The 21,386-nt window shown below is 42.8% G+C and overlaps 1 protein-coding gene across 10 annotated transcripts in view; it reads right to left on the bottom strand.

Annotated features, from left to right (window-relative positions):
• LOC120046443 (tyrosine-protein phosphatase non-receptor type 13-like) overlaps positions 1-21,386 on the bottom strand; it is a 134,521-nt gene that overhangs the window by 11,429 nt on the left and 101,706 nt on the right. For 6 of the 10 annotated variants that reach the window (XR_005476813.1, XR_005476811.1, XR_005476812.1 and 3 more), the window contains exons 34-36: positions 10,174-10,330; positions 9,721-9,898; positions 9,172-9,387 (exon numbers count right to left, since the gene is read on the bottom strand). Coding sequence is in view for 7 of the 10 variants with exons in the window: in XM_038991680.1 (XP_038847608.1) it covers positions 9,172-9,387; positions 9,721-9,898; positions 10,174-10,330 (551 nt within the window). In the remaining 3 variants the exon portion in view is untranslated. Of the gene's footprint in view, positions 1-1,690; positions 2,229-9,171; positions 9,388-9,720; positions 9,899-10,173; positions 10,331-21,386 lie in introns of those variants that run through there. The other 4 variants (XM_038991676.1, XM_038991677.1, XM_038991678.1 and 1 more) reach the window with 2 other exon arrangements.

Raw genomic sequence — 21,386 nt, 5'->3', positions numbered from 1 at the left:
AAAATATACTTTGATTTGTTTAACACTTTTTTGGTTACTATATGATTCCATATGTGTTATTTCATAGTTTTGATGACTTCACTATTATTATACAATGTAGAAAATAGTAAAAATAAAGAAAAACCCTTGAATGAGTAGGTGTGTCCAAACTTTTGACTGGTACTGTATATAAACAATAATAATATTATTATTATTATTGATATTATTATTATATTAATAAATATATAATATACAGTGCCTTTGGAAAGTATTCAGACCCCTTGACTTTTATCATATTTTTGTTAGGTTACAGTCTTATTCTAAAATTGATTACGTTGTTTTCCCCCTCATCAATACCCCATAATGACAAAGCAAAAACAGGATAGTAGAAATGTTGCTAATTTATTTACAAAAATAAATAAAAGGAATATGACATTTACATAAGTATTCAAACACTTTACTCAGGACTTTGTTGAAGCACCTTTGGGGGTGATTAAAGTCTAGAGACTTCTTGGGTCTATACACTACAAGCTTGACACACCTGTATTTGGGGAGTTTCCACATTTTTCTCTGCAGATACCCTCAAGGTCTGTCAGGTTGGATGGGGAGCGTTAATGCACAGCTATTTTCAGGTCTCTCCGGAGATGTTCGATCGAGTTCAAGTCCGGGCTCTGGCTGGGCCACTCAAGGAAATTCAGAGACTTGTCTCAAAGCCACTCCTGCATTGTCTTGGCTGTGTGCTTTGGGTCGTTGTCTTGTTGGAAGGTGAAACTTAACCCCAGTCTGAGGTCCTGAGCGTTCTGGAGCAGGTTTTCATCAAGGATCTCTCTGTACTTTGCTCCTTTCATCTTCGCCTCGATCCTGACTAGTCTACCAGTCCCTGCCGCTGAAAAACATGCCCACAGCACGATGCTGCCACCACCATGCTTCACAGTAGGGATGGTGTCAGGTTTCCTCCAGAAGTGACGCTAGGCATTCAGGCCAAAGAGTTCAATATTGTTTTCATCAGACCAGAGAATCTGGTTTCTCATGGTCTGAGAGTCTTTAGGCTGTCATGTGCCTTTTACTAACTAGTGGCTTTTGTCGTACCATAAAGGCCTGATTGGTGGAGTGCTGCAGAGATGGTTGTCCTTCTGGAAAGTTCTCCCATCTCCACAGAGGAACTCTAGAGCTCTGTTAGAGTGACCATCGGGTTCTTGGTCACCTCCCTGACAAAGGCCCTTCTCCCCCGATTGCTCAGTTTGGCCGGGTGACCAGTTCTAGGAAGATTCTTTGTGGTTTCAAACTTCTTCCATTTAAGAATGATGCGGCCTCTGTGTTCTTGGGGACCTTCAGTGCTGCAGACATTTTTTAGTACCCTTCCCCAGATCTGTGCCTCAACAGAATCCTGTCTCTGAGCTCTATGGACAATTCCTTTGACCTCAAGGCTTGGTTTTTGCTCTGACATGCACTGTCAACTGTCGGTCCTTATATAGACAGGTGTGTGGCTTTCTAAATAAATTGAAATTTATTGAATTTACCACAGGTGGACTCCAATCAAGATGTAGAAACCTGAGCTCAATTTCGAATCTCATAACAATGGGTCTTTCTGTTTGTTTTATTTATATATTTGTAAAAATGTCTAAAAACCTGTTTAGGCTTTGTCATTATGGGGTATTGTGTGTAGATTCCTGAGGATTTAATCCATTTTAGAATAAGGCTGTAACTTAACAAAATATGGAAAAGGTCAAGGGGTCAAATTACTTTTCGAAGGCACTGTAGGTTGGCAGTAGCATTGTTGACGAAATGCAGGCATCGAAGCATAACTAGGAAGAGGTCTTGGGAAAAGAGAGTGGATTTGTGCTTCAGTATTCCCTTAGGGAGTTCTTCTTCACTATTCCCAAAGAGAAGGACTGTCACCAGAAAGGTATTAATTTCACTAATTGTGGTTGTCACTCATTTAGTGAGCTTCCCCCTCACTCCTGGCTTTCTCTTCTCCTGTAGCTCCAAGGCATAGCGATTGGTCTCCCCCACTATGTCTCTGACCAACTTGTCTGTCAGAAACAGCTTGGAGCACTCCAGGCTTCGCATTCCAGACTGGGACTCATCAAAATCAACAGCAGGGCCAAGAGGGGTGAAATGGCTGGCGGCTTTCCAGCTACCGCAGACCTCCCGTACTCCATCCATTGTTGGTCTGCCTCCATCACCACCAGCATCTTCAGAGGGACCTGGGACTTCGTTGGTGGGCCAGGGTCTTCAGATTCAGGGTTCTCAATGGCCAAAAGGTTGCGGGTTAGCTCTTCACTGTCACAATCTGATTTCTCACTTTCATACTCGGAAATTCCGCATTTGTGAGTTATCGCCTTTTGATTGACATTGCTAGTGCTACTGCTTAGCCCACTAGCTACATACATAAACAACAACACTGAATGGCTCTGAGTGAGTGTCAAGATGTTACGTGATTGACTGCCAGGACGTGCCACATGTACGTATCAATAAATCATTATCAGAAAATGGTTTGTGTTGTGGCGAAACCCTGCGCTGCCACTTTTAGAGCGCATCAGTAGTAAGGAAAGAGGAAATAAAGATAGCTCTCCCGGCTCTCTGGAAGGGAGCTCTTAGTTGGCGCGGCAGTTGGATAGTGTGTGCAATGCAATGAAGTCTTGTTTATTTTCAGCGTGTTTATTTTGTAAAGTGTTTAACTTGATCATCGGTGTTACCGCTCTAGGTCGTGGTTGTTATCTTTTGGGACCACACCGGTTATTGATCGCGTGGATTAGTAGCAACATTGTTGCAAAGCTTTGACATACAAACAAACAAACAAACAAACCATCAGACGGACAGACAGTGCAACTGCAAGCCTGAAGTCAACAGCTAAGACTGTCTCTCTCTCTCTCGCTCTCTCTCTCTTCCCTCTATCGCTCCAGTGCTTTTCACTGCAAGAGACTTTCTTTTTATCAATGCGCTTCCCTTTGATGTTCAGTGTCACTGGACTATTATTTCCCTGCTAGACGTATTTGGGATGACATTTTAGTTAATGGGAGGTTGCTTGCAAGTTTTTGTGTATTGTTATTCGAACAATACACAATAACCTCCCCCCATTCATACCCTCTGCACTCCTCCACTGGTAGGTAATACAGATTATTGCAAATCCTCTAATTTTTGATGACTGGGTTCTTTCTTGTAAATTGTTTCTATGAAGTTGCCGTTAAAATGATCTGCCATTATTATTGTATGAGTTATTATTGGTTGGGTTACCCCTGTGCTGTGATGTGTGTTTTATATGGTGTGTCTTATATTTTCTCTCCACTGCCTATCTGGCAAACAGGCTACGCTCTAGGCAGTCTCTTCTGCTGTGTGTGTGTCTGGTAGTGGTACTCTATATATCCTACTTTTCTCCTTTCGGCAGGGTTTATACCCATCTTTACACCTCTCTAACAATACCGCTACAGTGTGGTAATTATTTCGTTATTTACTGTTTTATTCACATGTTTTCAAGTCCTGGTGACAAATCATGCATTCTGATTCTTGTATAGATTGTAATGGACACATATGTATGTAAAATACTGTTTTAAAGGTTGTACTGATTATGATGAGCTAATGCTAAGCTGATTGCCAGCTATGTGTGGAGCCATGTTGGTTGACATCATACAATGCATTGTGGGTGTCACGTAAACATCTGTCAGACCAAAGATGTTATAACAAAACGAGGTGAAGGGATAGTTCCCTCGTCTTTTGAGTCAACTTCCGGAAGTGAATGATGGGAAGTGAATGATAGTAGATGACTAACCCCCTTCAATGTGCATACTGCAAACAGACCCAGCTCATCTTGTCACCTTTCACTTATCTTTGGTTGAGGCAGAAAAACAGACTTGGTGGCGGGCACACACTCTACCCACTGTCAGATTATTATAGACTTTTAGAGAGTTTTACTCACTTATTTTAATCACTGGTGAGCTCACCCATGATGTAATGAATTGTAAATAGTAATTGCTATTAGTTCATTTATAGTATGGTTTCTGTCAGCTGAGAGTTAGCTAAATATGACCACTCAGATTAGCTCACTCTTTCCTCAGTTAGCGCTACGACTCATGTAGCCTACATTTTTTAGATTTGGATGAAAATTGTGTTTTGCTGTTGCTATTTATTTGAATGTCTGAACATTCCATCTAAAAAACTGCTCACACTGAGAACATAAAGTTGTTAACTTCTTGACGCTAGGAGGCAGAATTTTTATGTTTGGAAAAATAACGTTCCCAATATAAACGGCCTATTTCTCAGGCCCAGATGCTAGAATGTGCATATAATTGACAGATTAGGATAGAAAACACTCTAAAGTTTCCAAAACTGTCAAAATATTGTCTGTGAGTATAACAGAGCTGATTTTGCAGGCGAAAACCTGAGGAAATCCAACCCAGAAGTGGCTCTTATTTTGAAAAATCCCTGTTCCATTGCCTGCCTATCCTCCATTTAAAGGGATATCAACCAGATTCCTGTTCCAATGGCTTCCACAGGTTGTGAACAGGCTTTAGACATAGTTTCAAGCTTTTATTCTGAAAAATGAGCGAGATTGATCAAAACGTGTCAGTGGATGGCCAGGTGTCCTTTGATTAGTTCATGTGCGCCACAGTGATAGCTCGACATTTTCTTTCTCTGTAGTATTGAATAGTTTACCGTCCGGTTGAAATATGATCGATTATTTATGTTAAAAACAACCTGAGGATTGATTATAAAAAACGTTTGACATGTTTCCACGAACTTTACGGATACAATTTGGAATTTTCGTCTGCCCTTCATGACCTGCCTAAGGCTGTGGAATACTGAACATAACGCGCAAACCAAATGGAGGTTTTTGGATATAAAAATAATCTTTAACGAACAAAAGGAACATTTATTGTGTAACTGGGAGTCTCGTGAGTGCAAACATCCGAAGATCATCAAAGATAAGCGATTCATTTGATTGCTTTTCGGACTTTCGTGACCAATCTACATTGCTGCTAGCTGTTCGTAATGTTTTTGTCTAGTGATCGATAAACTCACAAACGCTTGGATTGCTTTCGCTGTAAAGCATATTTTCAAAATCTGACACGATAGGTGGATTAACAACAAGCTAAGCTGTGTTTTGGTATATTTCACTTGTGATTTCATGAAAATAAATATTTTTAGTATTTTTTTTTAAATTTAAATTTGGCGCTCTGCAATTCAGCGGTTGTTTACGAAAATGATCACGTTAAAAGGGATCCGTGAGCCAAGAGGATGTTTCTGTGAAAAAACAGTGGCCAGCTCAAATGCTGACTGTTGCGTCTTAGACGTGGTCGGATGACGCAGATGCTACGCTACAGGACTGTTTTGCTAGCACAGACTGGAATATGTTCTGGGATTCAGGCAATGGAATTGAGGAGTATACCACCTCAGTCACCAGCTTCATCAATAAGTGTATCGATGACGTCGTCCCCAAAGTGGCCGTACGTACATTTCCCAACCAGAAACCATGGATTACAGGCAACATCCGCACTGAGCTAAAGGCTAGAGCTGCCGATTTCAAGGAGCGGGACACTAATCAGGACGCTTATAAGAAATCCTGCTATTCCCTCAGACAAAGCATCAATACAGGACTAAGATTGAATCCTACTACACCGGCTCTGACGCTCGTCAGATGTGGCAGGGCTTGAAAAATATTACGGACTACAAAGGGAAACCCAGCCGCGAGCTTCCCAGTTACGTGATCCTACCAGACAAGCTAAATGCCTTTTGTGCTCGCTTCGATTCAAGCAACACTGAAGCATGCATGAGAGCACCAGCTGGTCTGGACGACTGTGTGATCACGCTCCCACGTAGCCGTTGTGAGCAAGACCTTTCAAACAGGTCAACATTCACAAAACCGTGGGGCCAGACAGATTACCAGGACATGTACTCAAAGCATGCACAGACCAACTGGCAGGTGTCTTCACTGATTTTTTTCAACCTCTCCCTGACCGAGTCTGCAATACCTACATGTTTCAAACAGACCAGCATAGTCCCTGTGCCCAAGAAAGCAAAGGTAACATGCCTAAATGATTACCACCCTGTAGCACTCACGTTGGTAGCCATGAAGTGCTTTGAAAGGCTGGTCATGGCTCACAACACCATCATGCTGTAGACCCTAGATCCACTCCAATTTGCATACTGCCCCAACAGATCCACAGATGACGCAATCTCAATCGCACTCCACACTTCCCTTTCCCACCTGGACGAAAGGAACGCCTATGTGAGAATGCTGTTCATTGACTATTGCTCAGCATTCAACACCATTGTATCCACAAAGCTCATTACTAAGCTAAAGACCCTGGGACTAAACACCTCCCTATGCAACTGGATCCTGGACTTCCTGACGGGCCGCCCCCAGGTGGTAATGGTAGGCAACAACACATCTGCCACGCTGATCCTCAACAGTGGGGCCCTTCAGGGGTGTGTGCTTAGTTCCCTCCTGTACTCCCTGTTCACCCACGACTGTGTGGCCAAACACGACTCCAACACCATCATTGAGTTTGCTGACGACACAACAGTGGTAGGCCTGATCACCGACAACGATGAGACAGCCTATAGGGAGAAGTCAGAGACCTGGCAGTGTGGGGCCAGGACAGCAACCTCTCCCTCAATGTGAGCAAGACAAAAGGAGCTGATCATGGACTATAGGAAAAGGAGGGCCCCGAACAGGCCGCCATTAACATTGACGGGGCTGAAGTGGAGCCGGTCAAGAGTTTCCACTACCTTGGTGTCCACATCACCAACAATCTATCATAGTCCAAACACAGCAAGACAGTTGTGAAGAGGACACGATAACAGCTTTTCCCCCCCAGGAGACTGAAAATATTTGGCATGGGTCCCCAGATCCTCAAAAAGTTCTACAGCTGCACCACCGAGAGCATCCTGACCGGTTTGATCAACGCCTGGTATGGCAAGCGTTACAGGAGCGCCAAGTCCAGGACCAAAAGGCATGGGTCCCCAGATCCTCAAAAAGTTCTACAGCTGCACCACCGAGAGCATCCTGACCGGTTTGATCAACGCCTGGTATGGCAAGCGTTACAGGAGCGCCAAGTCCAGGACCAAAAGGCTCCTTAACAGCTTCTACCCCAAGGAATAAGACTGCTGAACAATTAATCAAATGTTTTTATACTGCTGCTACTCGCTGTTTATTATCTATGCATAGTCACTTTAAAAATGACCTCGACTAACCTGTACCCCCGCACATTGACTCGATACCAATACCCCCTGTATATAGCCTCGTTATTGTTATGTAATTTTCTTGTGTTACTTTGATTTTTTTGTTTTTGAAATTCACTTTAGTTTATTTAGTAAATATTTTCGTAACTTTATTTCTTGAACTGCATTGCTTGTAAGTAACCATTCGGCGCATGTGACAAACAAAATTATATTTGATAAACACAACATGTAAAGTGTTGGTCCCATGTTTCATGAGCTGAAATAAAAGATCCCAGACATTTCTCATACGCACAATGTTGCTCAAATGTTGTGCAGAAACGTGTTTACATCCCTGTTAGTGAGCATTACTCTTTGCCAAGATAATCCATCCATCTGACAGGTGTGGCATATCAAAAAGCTGATTAAACAGCACGTTCATTACACAGGTGCACCTTGTGCTGTGGACAGTAAGGCCACTAAAATATGCAGTTTTGTCACACAACACAATGCCACAGATGCCTCAAGTTTCGAGGGAGCATGCAATTGGCATGCTGACTGCAGGAATGTCCACCAGAGCTATTGCCAGAAAACTGAATGTTCAATTCTTTACCATAAGCCTCCGCCTAAAAACCGCAGACCATGTGCAACCATGCCAGCCCAGGACCTCCACATCCGGCTTCTTCGTTTGCAGGATTGTCTGAGACCAGCCACCCAGACAGCTGATGAAACTGAGGTGTATTTCTGTCTATAATAAAGCCCTTTCGTGGAGAAAAATAAATTCAGAATTGCTGGGCCTGGCTCCCCAGTGGGTGGGCCTGGCTCCCCAGTGGTTGGGTCTGGCTCCCCAGTGGGTGGGCCTATGCCCTCCCAGGCCCACCCATGCCTGTGCTCATGCCATGTGAAATCCATAGATTAGGGCCTAAATAATTTATTTCAATTGACTGATTTCCTTATATGAACTGTAACGTGGTAAAATCTTGAAATTATTGCATGTAGCATTTTACATTTTTGTTCAGTAGTGTTTTACTCCAATGTTTGTAAACAAAGTGAATGTAAACACACACTGTAAAGCATCAAAACAGGATTAAAAACTATAATTTTGGTCAGGCCTTGCATCCATAGCTCAGTCTTAGAATATGAGAGTGGTTACAATTCTCCAGCCCCATACCTCAGTTTATCGAAACAGTGGCTGGGAAACACTTTGTTAATGTTTCAATTGCAGATTGAAGAGCGTCTGAACTAACCGATATTGTCTGGGCTTTTCTGCTGCTCATTAGGAAAAACAAGATTTGCGTCTTCGATGTGGGTGTGTTATGTTCGCTATATCGTACCCTGACATTTGTTGTTGTTTGTCCATCTTGAGTCACCATAGCAACAACATTGACACTACTACTTTTTTCAGAATTAATCTTTGATGAATCAGGAATAAAATTTGACGTTTTTACAGAGGTTTTAGTTGCACAATTTTGCATCTAGCTAAGGTGTTTTGTGCAGTATTTCTGAAGAAAAACAATTTCCATGAAAAGTAGACAGTGCAGACAGCTGACGCAACATTGCTTAGAAACATGCTGTCAGTACGGACTGATTTCTGAGAACACATCTTCATCAGAAAGCTGTCAAACTATTGTTAATAAAGAACAAGCTACATGTTGTTTATCAGTGCCTAAAATCAGTAACTAGTAAGAACATAGCTCTGTTTATCAATTTGAGAGTGGTTACATTTCTCCAGGCCCATCCTTCAGCTTTTATTGTGTCAACTGTGGATTGCCCCTTTAAAATAGAATTTGTAGAGTACTAATGTTACTGTCCCCACTACAACAATAAATACTTAAATACAGTGTACATGTACTTTTGTCCTTGAAACATTTAATTGAAATACTGTAGAATTCCATTCAATCCTATGGAGGAATGCTCCTTCTGAGGAGTACCAATATGGTGGACGGGGGATTCAAAACGGGGGATTCTTTCATTGCCAAAACATAGCATCAGTATTCTAGCGTTTATATACATCATTGGTGTGCTCCAACTTACCGGGAGATCGTATTCTATGAGACTCAGTATGACATCGGTGCAGATCAGTACTCCTGTTCGTCCTATTCCAGCACTACAGTGTACAGTGACAGGTCCTTTATGGTGGACCGCTCGGAGGTAACGGATAAACCTGACCAGCTGCTCTGAACACTGAGGCACACCGTGGTCAGGCCAACGGGTAAACTTCAGGTGACGGACAAAGTGGGTCTTACCAGACTGGAATAGGAGGGAACAGATATCAATCAACTGATCAATCAATAAAATGTCAAATTAGAATATTTGTACAAATGCGTTTTAACATAACAGAAACCAGGGCCTAAACCCTCTAAGAGATGACAGTGGCTTATGGACGACTTAATTGAAATGAGAGAGATTGTGCATCCTTCGAAGCGGCTTCATTGGATTTAGTAGATACAAAATTAGCACATTATACTCATGCTAATTCATGCTTTACATATTTCAGCTTTCTACTATCCTTTCTCCGTCACATCTATAAGTAGATCGTATTTGAGCTGTGATCTCTTTCTGTCATCCCTCTCTCCCCCTCACCTCTTTCTCCACCATGCGGATGATCTTGATGTGGAAGTATTCCAGGATCTGCTGGTTCTCCAGGCTGAGATGGAAGCGTCCCGTGTCCAGGGGACAGCTAACCTTCTTTGGCCAGTAGCGGTGACACTTCACCCTGCCTTTCTCCACATCCTGGGTCATCATGGCTATCACATCAGACCTGGGAAGTGGGGGAGGAGGGTTGTTAACAACTTTGTACTGTTCAATTATATGCTATAAGATTTTAGTTTGAGGTCAGCACTGACACACCAGTATTGTGTTCATTACGCATCAACTAGAAGAAAGCAGACTGAAACAGGGAGGGACTACATGGACTTATCCAATAATAAATGCAGATTTTCTACTGGAAAATGTTTTCTGTCAAAACATTTGTGTGTGCACTGATGTCATGTACTGTATGTAAACACTTTTCACAACACAGTAATCACCACAGACCTGTTCTCCCAGACCATCTGCCAGAAGTCGGGCACGGTGGAGGGCAGAGGACCCTGGCAGGAGATATAGAAGAACTCCTCGCTGCCAACCTCCATACGGATATAACTGGCGTTAATATAGTCCTGGTTATCACCCACTAGAACACGCGTCTTATCATCTAGAGAATGGGAAGAGAGAGCGAGAGAGGGGTTAGAGAGGGGCAGAGAGAGATAGTTATATAGTCATGCTGTGTGTGTGTGTGTGAGGAGGACATATTTTCCAAATGACTAATAAAATAATCTGAATCAGAAAAATGGTCAGATGTACACTACCGTTCAAAAGTTTGGGGTCACTTAGAAAGAAAAGCAATTGTTTTTGTCCTTTAAAATAACATAACATTTATCACAAATACAGTGTAGACATTATTAATATTGTAAATGAACATTGTGGCTGGAAACGGCTGATTTTTTATGGAAATTTCAACAAAGGCCCATTATCAGCAACCATCACTCCTGTGTTCCAATGGCACGTTGTGTTAGCTAATCCAAGTTTATCATTTTTAAAGGCTAATTGATCATTAAAAAACCCTTTTGCAATTATGTTAGCACAGCTGAAAACTGTTGTTCTGATTAAAGAAGCAATACAACTGGCCTTCTTTAAACTAGTTGAGTACCTGGAGCATTTGTGGGTTCGATTATAGGCTCAAAATGTCCAGAAATGACACCACACTCCGAGTGACCTCACCTCCTCCCTGTAGGCTGTCTCGTCGTTGTTGGTAATCAAGCCCACTACTGTTGTGTCGTCTGCAAACTTGATGATTGAGTTGGAGGCATGCATGGCCATGCAGTCATGGGTGAACAGGGACTACAGGAGGAGGCTGAGCACGCAACCTTGTGTTGAGGATCAGCGAAGTGGAGATGTTGTTTCCTACCTTCACCACCTGGGGGCGGCCCATCAGAAAGTCCAGGACCCAATTGCACAGGGCGGGGTTGAGACCCAGGGCCTCAAGCTTAATGATAAGCTTGGAGGGTACTATGGTGTTGAATACTGAGCTGTAGTCAATGAACAACATTCTTACATACGTAGGTATTCCTCTTGTCCAGATGGGATAGAGCAGTGTGCAGTGTGATGGACGATTGTATTGTCTGTGGCCCTATTTTGGTGGTATACAAATTGAAGTGGGTCTAGCATGGCAGATAAGGTGGAGGTGATATGATCCTTGAACCGTCTCTCAAAGCACTTCATGATGACAGACTGGGATAGGGAGAGACTGAATATGTCCGTAAACACACCAGCCAGCTGGTCTGCACATGATCTCAGGATGCGGCTAAGATGCCGTCTGGACCAGCAGCCTTGTGAGGGTTAACACGTTTAAATGTCTTACTCACGTCGGCCACAGAGAAGGAGAGGGGGGGCCTGCAGTCCTTGGTAGCGGGCCGCGTCGGTGGCACTTTATTATCCTCAAAGCGGGCAAAGAAGGTGTTTAGTTTGTCTGGAAGCAAGACGTTGGTGTCCGTGACGTGGCTGGTTTTATTTTTGTAGTCCGTGATTGCCTGTAGACCCTATCACATATGTCTCGTGTCTGAGCCGTTGAATTGGGACTCAACTTTGTCCCTATACCAACATTTCATTTGTTGGATTGCCTTGCGGAGGGAATAACTACACTGTTATATTCGGCCATATTCCCAGTGATCTTTCCATGGATAAATGCGGTGGTTCACGCTTTCAGTTTTGCGCGAATGCAGCCATCTATCCATGGTTTCTGGTTAGGGTAGGTTTTAATTATCACAGCATCGCCAATGCACTTCCTTATAAACTCACTCAACGAATCAGTGTATAAATCAATGTAATTCTCTGAGGCTGCCCGGAACATTTCCCAGTCCGAATGATCAAAACAATCTTGAAGCGTTGATTCCGATTGGTCAGACCAGCATTGAATAGTTCTTGTCATGGGCATGTCTTGTTTGAGTTTCTTCCTATAGGACGGTAGTAGCAAAATGGAGGCGTGGTCAGATTTGTTGCTAATGCTACTTTGCTACCTGCCAACTTTAATATACACTGCTCAAAAAAATAAAGGGAACACTTAAACAACACAATGTAACTCCAAGTCAATCACACTTCTGTGAAATCAAACTGTCCACTTAGGAAGCAACACTGATTGACAATAAATTTCACATGCTGTTGTGCAAATGGAATAGACAAAAGGTGGAAATTATAGGCAATTAGCAAGACACCCCCAATAAAGGAGTGATTCTGCAGATGGTGACAACAGACCACTTCTCAGTTCCTATGCTTCCTGGTTGATGTTTTGGTCACTTTTGAATGCTGGCGGTGCTCTCAGTCTAGTGGTAGCATGAGACACAAGTGGCTCAGGTAGTGCAGCTCATCCAGGATGGCACATCAATGCGAGCTGTGGCAAGAAGGTTTGCTGTGTCTGTCAGCGTAGTGTCCAGAGCATGGAGGCGCTACCAGGAGACAGGCCAGTACATCAGGAGACGTGGAGGAGGCAGTAGGAGGGCAACAACCCAGCAGCAGGACCGCTACCTCCGCCTTTGTGCAAGGAGGAGCACTGCCAGAGCCCTGCAAAATGACTTCCAGCAGGCCACAAATGTGCATGTGTCTGCTCAAACGGTCAGAAACAGACTCCATGAGGGTGGTATGAGGGCCCGACGTCCACAGGTGGGGGTTGTGCTTACAGCCCAACACCGTGCAGGACGTTTGGCATTTGCCAGAGAACACCAAGATTGGCAAATTCGCCACTGGCGCCCTGTGCTCTTCACAGATGAAAGCAGGTTCACACTGAGCACATGTGACAGACGTGACAGAGTCTGGAGACGCCGTGGAGAACGTTCTGCTGCCTGCAACATCCTCCAGCATGACCGGTTTGGCGGTGGGTCAGTCATGGTGTGGGGTGGCATTTCTTTGTGGGGCCGCACAGCCCTCCATGTGCTCGCCAGAGGTAGCCTGACTGCCATTAGGTACCGAGATGAGATCCTCAGAGCCCTTGTGAGACCATATGCTGACACATGCACATTTGTGGCCTGCTGGAGGTAATTTTGCAGGGCTCTGGCAGTGCTCCTCCTTGCACAAAGGCGGAGGTAGCGGTCCTGCTGCTGGGTTGTTGCCCTCCTACGGCCTCCTCCACGTCTCCTGATGTACTGGCCTGTCTCCTGGTAGCGCCTCCATGCTCTGGACACTACGCTGACAGACACAGCAAACCTTCTTGCCACAGCTCGCATTGATGTGCCATCCTGGATGAGCTGCACTACCTGAGCCACTTGTGTGGGTTGTAGACTCTGTCTCATGCTACCACTAGAGTGAGAGCACCGCCAGCATTCAAAAGTGACCAAAACATCAGCCAGGAAGCATAGGAACTGAGAAGTGGTCTGTGGTCACCACCTGCAGAATCACTCCTTTATTGGGGGTGTCTTGCTAATTGCCTATAATTTCCACCTTTTGTCTATTCCATTTGCACAACAGCATGTGAAATTTATTGTCAATCAGTGTTGCTTCCTAAGTGGACAGTTTGATTTCACAGAAGTGTGATTGACTTGGAGTTACATTGTGTTGTTTAAGTGTTCCCTTTATTTTTTTGAGCAGTGTATATTTTTTAATTCCCTCGCTCAACTTTTTTCATTCAACTTTTTCACCCCGGGCGCTTTATCTGGACATGGTTCTACAGGACCTCCACCAGCAAAAGCTAAGTAGTAACATGCTTTACAGTCGCTGTACTCATAATAAACAGGAGAACGATCGCCTTATGGTGAGGATATCCGTGCTGCAAGCCCAGCTTCAGACGCAATCGTTAGGCAGGGTAATTTAAGTGTAGGAAAGGATGAAACAGCGTCTGAGCCACCAATAAGTGCCGATAGTAGTATAAATCCCATCGCACAGTCCCCGCAGCCAGACAATTTTCTCATGGCCTCTGGAAGGAAATGCTGTAGGAATGCTCAACCGGTGTTGCTCATTCAGCCAACATAAACTTCCAACCGGTTCTCCCCATTAAGCAATGGGTCGGGGGTCTGAGGCCGAGCCATCTCTAGTCTCTATTCCACCCGTTATGGGGTCTGAGACACCGAAGCCTCCCACCATTAGCTCTGACAAATTGAAAACCCTAGTCATTGGCGACTTCATTACATGCAGTATTAGATTTAAAAAGAATAATCCAGCGATCATACATTGTTTACCAGGGGGCAGGGCTACCGACGTTTAAGGCTAATCTGAAGATGGTGCTGGCTAAGGCTAAAAATGGCGAGTGTAGAGAGTATAGGGATATTGTCATCCATGTCGGCACCAATGATGTTAGGATGAAACAGTCAGAGGTCACCAAGCGCAACATAGCTTCAGCGTGTAAATCAGTTAGAAAGATGTGTCGGCATCTAGTAATTGTCTCTGGCCCCCTCCCAGTTAGGGGGTGATGAGCTCTACAGCAGAGTCTCACAACTCAATTGCTGGTTGAAAACTGTTTTCTGCCCCTCCCAAAAGATAGAATTTGTACATAATTTGCCCTCATTCTGACCAAGCCTGGCCAGCTGAGGAGTGACGGACTCCATCCTAGCTGGAGGGGTGCTCTCATCTTATCTATGAACATAGACAGGGCTAGTCTGCCACTAGCACAGTCAGTGTAGTCAGCTCAGCTATCCGCATTGAGACCGTGTCTGTGCCTCGATCTAGGTTGGGCAAACCTAAACACGCCGGTGTTCGTTTTAGCAATCTCACTGGAATAAAGGCCTCCTCCATTCCTGTCATTATTGAAAGAGATTGTGATATCTCACATCTCAAAATAGGCTACTTAAATGTTAGATCCTTCACTTCCAAGGCAGTTATAGTCAATGAACAAATCACTAATCATAATCTTGACGAGATTGGCCTGACTGAAACATGGTTTAAGCCTGATGAATTTACTGTGTTAAATGAGGCCTCTCCTCCTGGTTACACCAGTGACCATATCTCCCACACATAATGTGTTTTCGTCTTTTGAACTTCTAGTCATGAAATCTATGCAGCCTACTCAATCACTTTTTATTGCTACTATTCAGGAGTTCCCTGAATTCCTGTCGGACCTTGTAGTCATGGCAAATAATATTCACATTTTTGGTGACTTTAATATTCACATGGAAAAGTCCACAGGCCCACTCCAAAAGGCTTTCGGAGCCATCATCGACTCAGTGGGTTTTGTCCAACATGTCTCCAGACCTACTCATTGCCACAGTCATAATCTGGACCTAGTTTTGTCCCGTGGAATAAATATTGCGGATCCTAATGTTTTTCCTCATAATCCTGGACTATCGGACCACCATTTTATTAAGTTTGCAATAGCAACAAATAATCTACTCAGACCCCAACCAAGGATCATCAAAAGCCGTGCTATAAATTCTCAGACAACCGAAAGATTCATAAATGTCCTTCCAGACTCCACCTACCCAAGGATGTCAGAGTACAAAAATCAGTTAACTTCTTTGGGAACGGGGGCAGTATTGAGTAGCTTGGATAAATAAGGTGCCCAGAGTAAACTGCCTGCTACTCAGGCCCAGAAGCTAGAATATGCATATAATAATAACAGTAGATTTGGATAGAAAACACTCTAAAGTTTCCAAAACTGTTAAAATAATGTCTGTGAGTATAACAGAACTCATATTGCAGGCAAAAACCTGAGGAAAATCCAACCAGGAAGTGGGAAATCTGAGGTTTGTAGTCTTTTTAAGTGATTGCCTATCCAATATACAGTGTAAATGGGGTTAGATTGTCTGACTTCCTTCCTAAGGCTTCCACTAGATGTCAACAGTCTTTAGAACGTTGTTTCAGGCTTCTACTATGAAAGGGGAGCGAATAAGAGCTGTTTGAACCAGGGGTCTGGCTGAAAGCCTTGCGCGCGGCCGTGAGCGCGAGCTCCGTTTCCTTTCATTTCTAAAGACAAAGGAATTGTCCGGTTGGAATATTATTGAAGATTTATGGTAAAAACATCCTAAAGATTGATTCTATACATCTTTTGACATGTTTCTACAAACTGTAATGGAACTTTTTTGACTTTTCGTCTGGATTTAGTTCCCGCGACTTGTGCATTTGGATTACTGGACTAAACGCGCGAACAAAACAAACATTTATTGTCTAACATGGAGACCTGGGAGTGCCATCAGATGAAGATCATCACAGGTAAGTGATTCATTTTAACGCTATTTCTGACTTTTGTGACACCTCTCCTTGGTTGGAAAATGGCTGTATGGTTTTCTGTGGCTAGGCGCTGACCTAACATAATCGCAAAGTGTGCTTTCGCCGTAAAGCTTTTATGAAATCTGACACAGCGGTTGCATTAAGGAGACGTTTATCTTTAATCGTATGTTTAACACTTGTATCTTTCATCAATGTTTATGATGAGTATTTCTGTAATTTGATGTGGCTCTCTGTGCTTTCACCGGATGTTTGTTTGAGACAATGCATTTCTGAACATAACGCACCAATTTCAAATGAGGTTTTTGGACATAAAGATGAACTTTATCGAACAAAACACACATTTATTGTCTAACATGGAGTCCTAGGAGTGCCATCTGGTGAAGATCATCAAAGGTTAGTGATTCATTTTAACGCTATTTCTGTCTTTTGTGACACCTCTCCTTCTTTGGAAAATGGCTGTATGGTTTTCTGTGGCTAGGCGCTGACCTAACATAATCGCAAAGTGTGCTGTCGCCGTAAAGCCTTTTTGAAATCAGACACTGTGGCTGGATTAACAAGAAGTTTATCTTTAAAATTGTGTATAATACTTGTATGTTTGAGGAATTTTAATTATGAGATTTCTGTTGTTTGAATTTGGCGCCCTGCAATTTCACTGGCTGTTGGCGAGGTGGGACGCTACCGTTCTACATATCCCAGAGAGGTTAACCACCTAACTGAGGAACTAAATTTAACCTTGCATAATACCCTAGATGCAGTCGCACCCCTAAAAACAAAAAACATTTGTGATAAGAAACTAGCTCCCTGGTATACAGAAAATACCTGAGCCATGAAGCAAACTTCCAAAAAATTGGAACGGAAATGGCGCTACACCATTCTTCCGATTAGCTTGGAAAGACAGTACCGTGCAGTATCAAAGAGCCCTCACTGCTGCTCGATCATCCTATTTTTCCAACTTAATTGAGGAAAATAAGAACAATCCAAAATGTATTTTTGATACTGTCGCAAAGCTAACTAAAAAGCAGCATTGGATGGCTTTCACTTCAGCAGTGATACATTCACGGACTTCTTTGACGAAAAGCTCATGATCATTAGAAAGCAAATTACAGACTCCTCTTTAAATCTGCGTATTTCTCCAAAGCTCATTTGTCCCGAGTCTGCACAACACTGCTAGGACCTAAGATCAAGGGAGACACTCAAGTTTTTCAATACTATATCTCTTGACACATTGATGAAAATAGTAATGGACTCTAAACCTTCAAGCTGCATACTGGACCCTATTCCAACTAAACTACCAAAAGAGCTGCTTCCTGTGCTTGGCCCTTCTATGTTGAACATAATAAATGGCTCCCTATCCACCGGATGTGTACCAAACTCACTAAAAGTGGCAATAATAAAGCCTCTCTTGAACCAGAAAATATAAAAAACTATCGGCCTATTTCGAATCTCCCATTCCTCTCAAAAAAAATGTTTAAAGCTGTTGGTGTCTGGTTTTATACCCCATCATAGCCTGAGACTGCACTCGTGAAGGTGGTAAAATACCTTTTAATGGCATCAGACAAAGGCTCTGCATCTGTCCTTGTGCACCTAGACCTTAGTGCTGCTTTTGATACCATCGAGCTCCACATTCTTTTGGAGAGATTGGAAACTCAAATTGGTCTACATGGACAAGTTCTGGCCTGGTTTAGATCTTATCTGTTGGAAAGATATCAGTTTGTCTCTGTGGATGGTTTGTCCTCTGACAAATCAACTGTAAATTTCAGTGTTCCTCGAGATTCAGTTTTAGGACCACTATTGTTTTCACTATATATCTTACCTCTTGGTGATGTAATTCGGAAACATAATGTTATCTTTCATTGCTATGCGGACGATACACAGCTGTACATTTCGATGAAACATGGTGAAGCCCCAAAATTGCCCTCCCTGGAAGCCTGTGTTTCAGACAAAAGGAAGTGGATGGTGGCAAATGTTTTACTTTTAAACTCGGACAAAACAGAGATGCTAGTTCTAGGTCCATAAAAACAAAGAGATCTTCTGTTGGATCTGACAATTAATCTTGATGGTTGTACAGTCGTCTCAACTAAAACTGTGAAGTACCTCGGCGTTACTCTGGACCCTGATCTCTCTTTTGACGAACATATCAAGACAGCTTTTTAGATCAATGTAACATTGCAAAAATCAAACTTTCTGTCCAAAAATTATGCAGAAATTTCATCCATGCTTTTGTCACTTCTAGTTTAGACTACTGGAATGCTCTACTTTCTGGCTACCCAGATAAAGCACCAAATAAACTTCTGTTAATGCTAAACACGGCTGCTAGAATCTTGACTAGAACCAAAAAATGTGATCATATTTCTCCAGTGCTAGCCTCTCTACACTGGCTTCCTGCTCCAAGGTTTTACTGCTAACCTACAAAGCATTACATGGGCTTGCTCCTACCTATGTTTCCGATTTGGTACTGCTGTACATACCTACACGTACGCTACGGTCACAAGACGCAGGATTCCTTATTGTCCCTAGAATTTCTAAGCAAACAGCTGGAGGCAGGGCTCCTATAGAGCTAAAGTCACTGTGTACTACTATAATAAAACACATCATATTTCTATGCCACATACTCTCTGGTCAGTTTCACAATCTTCCCTAAACATGTTTCCTCATTACAGGAGTTAACTCTGAGGACAAACCCATAAACCATTTTAGGTTTATAAACACCACATTTATTGTCCATGGAACGTCCTGTGAAACACACGTTCCTCAGTAGTTTTCCAAAATAGAACAATAAAACAGCATTTCCCAACACATTCAGGTCAGAGACATATTGTACACACACGCACACAAACACGCACACACACACTTTACGAGGTGACCAGTGTGTTCCACAAATGCGCTGTTGTTGTTTTACAAGGAACAGTCCAGTCCAGGGAATAATAAATACTACATAGAGGAAAACAACATAGAAGAAAAAACATAGATTAACGAATAAAGAGAGGGCACTGGGGAGTAAATGACGTGGGAGGAAAGGCATGATAGACATAGGGTGAGAAAAGAGGAGACGAGTGATGGAGGGAGGAGAAGAGAAGGAGACGAGTGTTGTGGTCTATCTCACAACGGGATCTGATGGAGATCGGGAGTCTCATCACTCAAAACCTCATCCCCTCCATCCCTCCTCACTCTTCCTTACCACATCCCTCCTTCGCTCTGTCGTCTCTCTGTCAAATCTCAACAGAGGCCAAGGTTTCATAGTTGTTCTCAGCAGATAGAAACAGAACTCCTGGAGTGAGAAAAGTAAACACTCCACTGTGTCAGCGTGTGTGTACATTAGGCCTGGGCGGTATTTCGTATTTAACTATATACCAGTATTGAGGCACGGACGGGTTTGGGTTTTTACTTTACCTTCTAAAATGTTTCTTTGTTAAATGTGATACGCTACTCAGTTTTTATAGTATACTTCTGCTACTTGAGTCACCTCTCTCCCTCGGTTGTCAATAGTTACCACAGCCACAATGTCAAAATTGGCTATATCGTAAAAGTTCATGAAAACAAAGCAGTTAGCAGTATGGTTAAGGTTAGGGAAGGTTAGGGTTAGGTTTAAAATCAGATTCGAAGAACATTGTAGAAATAGGCAGCGTTTAGCCATAATTATGACTTTGTGACACGAGATCACAGAGTACTGTCTTTGATGAGATCACTTGCTGACCGTTCACTCTTCAGTCTGCATCAATGCAGCAGATGCAACAATATGTTGACGACAACAATGCTGCTTTCCACTTTGCTTCTTAATATAAATCCACAAGCGTTCCATAATTGCACTATTAGTTTGTGTATATTACTGTCTGCAAACAGGTAGTTGTCTTTTCTTATCAAGATGTGGCTAAATAAATTATGTTTGCCGATAATGCTAATTGCTAGGTAGCTGGCTAGTGTACTGAGTCAGAGCAAACGTAGCTAGTTAATACAGCCGGGGTAGTGCTGGTGTAGGCCTAATTTAGCATGTTTTTTGTGCAACAGTACCATATAAATCACAGAAATAGGCAAAGCATGAAAATATTAGCTACATGAAGTAAGAAAAGATTATAAGGTCCCACTCCCCTGTTAAACACTGACCAACACCTTGGTTCTTACCCTGTCACAAAATAAATCCGTACAGATCTTAATAGTATTCTAATTCCTAATTCTATGAACATCTCCCTGGATTTTTCATTAGTTGTCATGTGAAACAACACTGTATTCAAATGGCCACTATTACAGTTGAAGTCGGAAGTTTACATACACTTAGGTTGGAGTCATTAAAACTTGTTTTTCAACCACTCCACAAATTTCTTGCTAACAAGCTATAGTTTTGGCAAGTCGGTTAGGACATCTACTTTGTGCATGACACAAGTAATTTTTCCAACAATTGTTTACAGACAGATTATTTCACTTATAATTCACTGTATCATAATTCCAGTGGGTCAGAAGTTTACATACACTAAGTTGACTGTGCCTTTAAACAGCTTGGAAAATTCCAGAAAATTATGTTATGGCTTTAGAAGCTTCTGATAGGCTAATTGACAGTCATTTTAGTCAATTTGAGGTGTATGTGTGGATGTATATCAAGTCCTATCTTCAAACTCAGTGCCTCTTTGCTTGACATCATGGGAAAAACAAAAGAAATCAGTCGAGACCTTAGAAAAAAAACTATAGACCTCCACAAGTCTGGTTCATCCTTGGGAGCAATTTCCACACGCTGAAGGTACCACGTTCATCTGTACAAACAATAGTACGCAAGTATAAACACCATGGGACCATGCAGCCGTCATACCGCTCAGGAAGGAGATGCGTTCTATCTCCTAGAGATGAACGTACTTAGGTGCGAAAAGTGCAAATCAATCCCAGAAAAACAGCAAAGGACCTTGTGAATATGCTGGAGGAAACAGGTACAAAAGTAGCTATAGGAAGAAGCCACTGCTCCAAAACTGCCATAAAGAAGCCAGACTACGGTTCGCAACTGCACATGGGGACAAAGATTGTACTTTTTGGAGAAATGTCATCTGGTCTGATGAAACAAAAATAGAACTGTTTGGCCA

This window comes from Salvelinus namaycush, chromosome 4, assembly GCF_016432855.1.
Source record: "Salvelinus namaycush isolate Seneca chromosome 4, SaNama_1.0, whole genome shotgun sequence".
NCBI lineage: Eukaryota > Metazoa > Chordata > Actinopteri > Salmoniformes > Salmonidae > Salvelinus > Salvelinus namaycush.
This window is presented reverse-complemented; position numbering and strand designations above follow the sequence as displayed.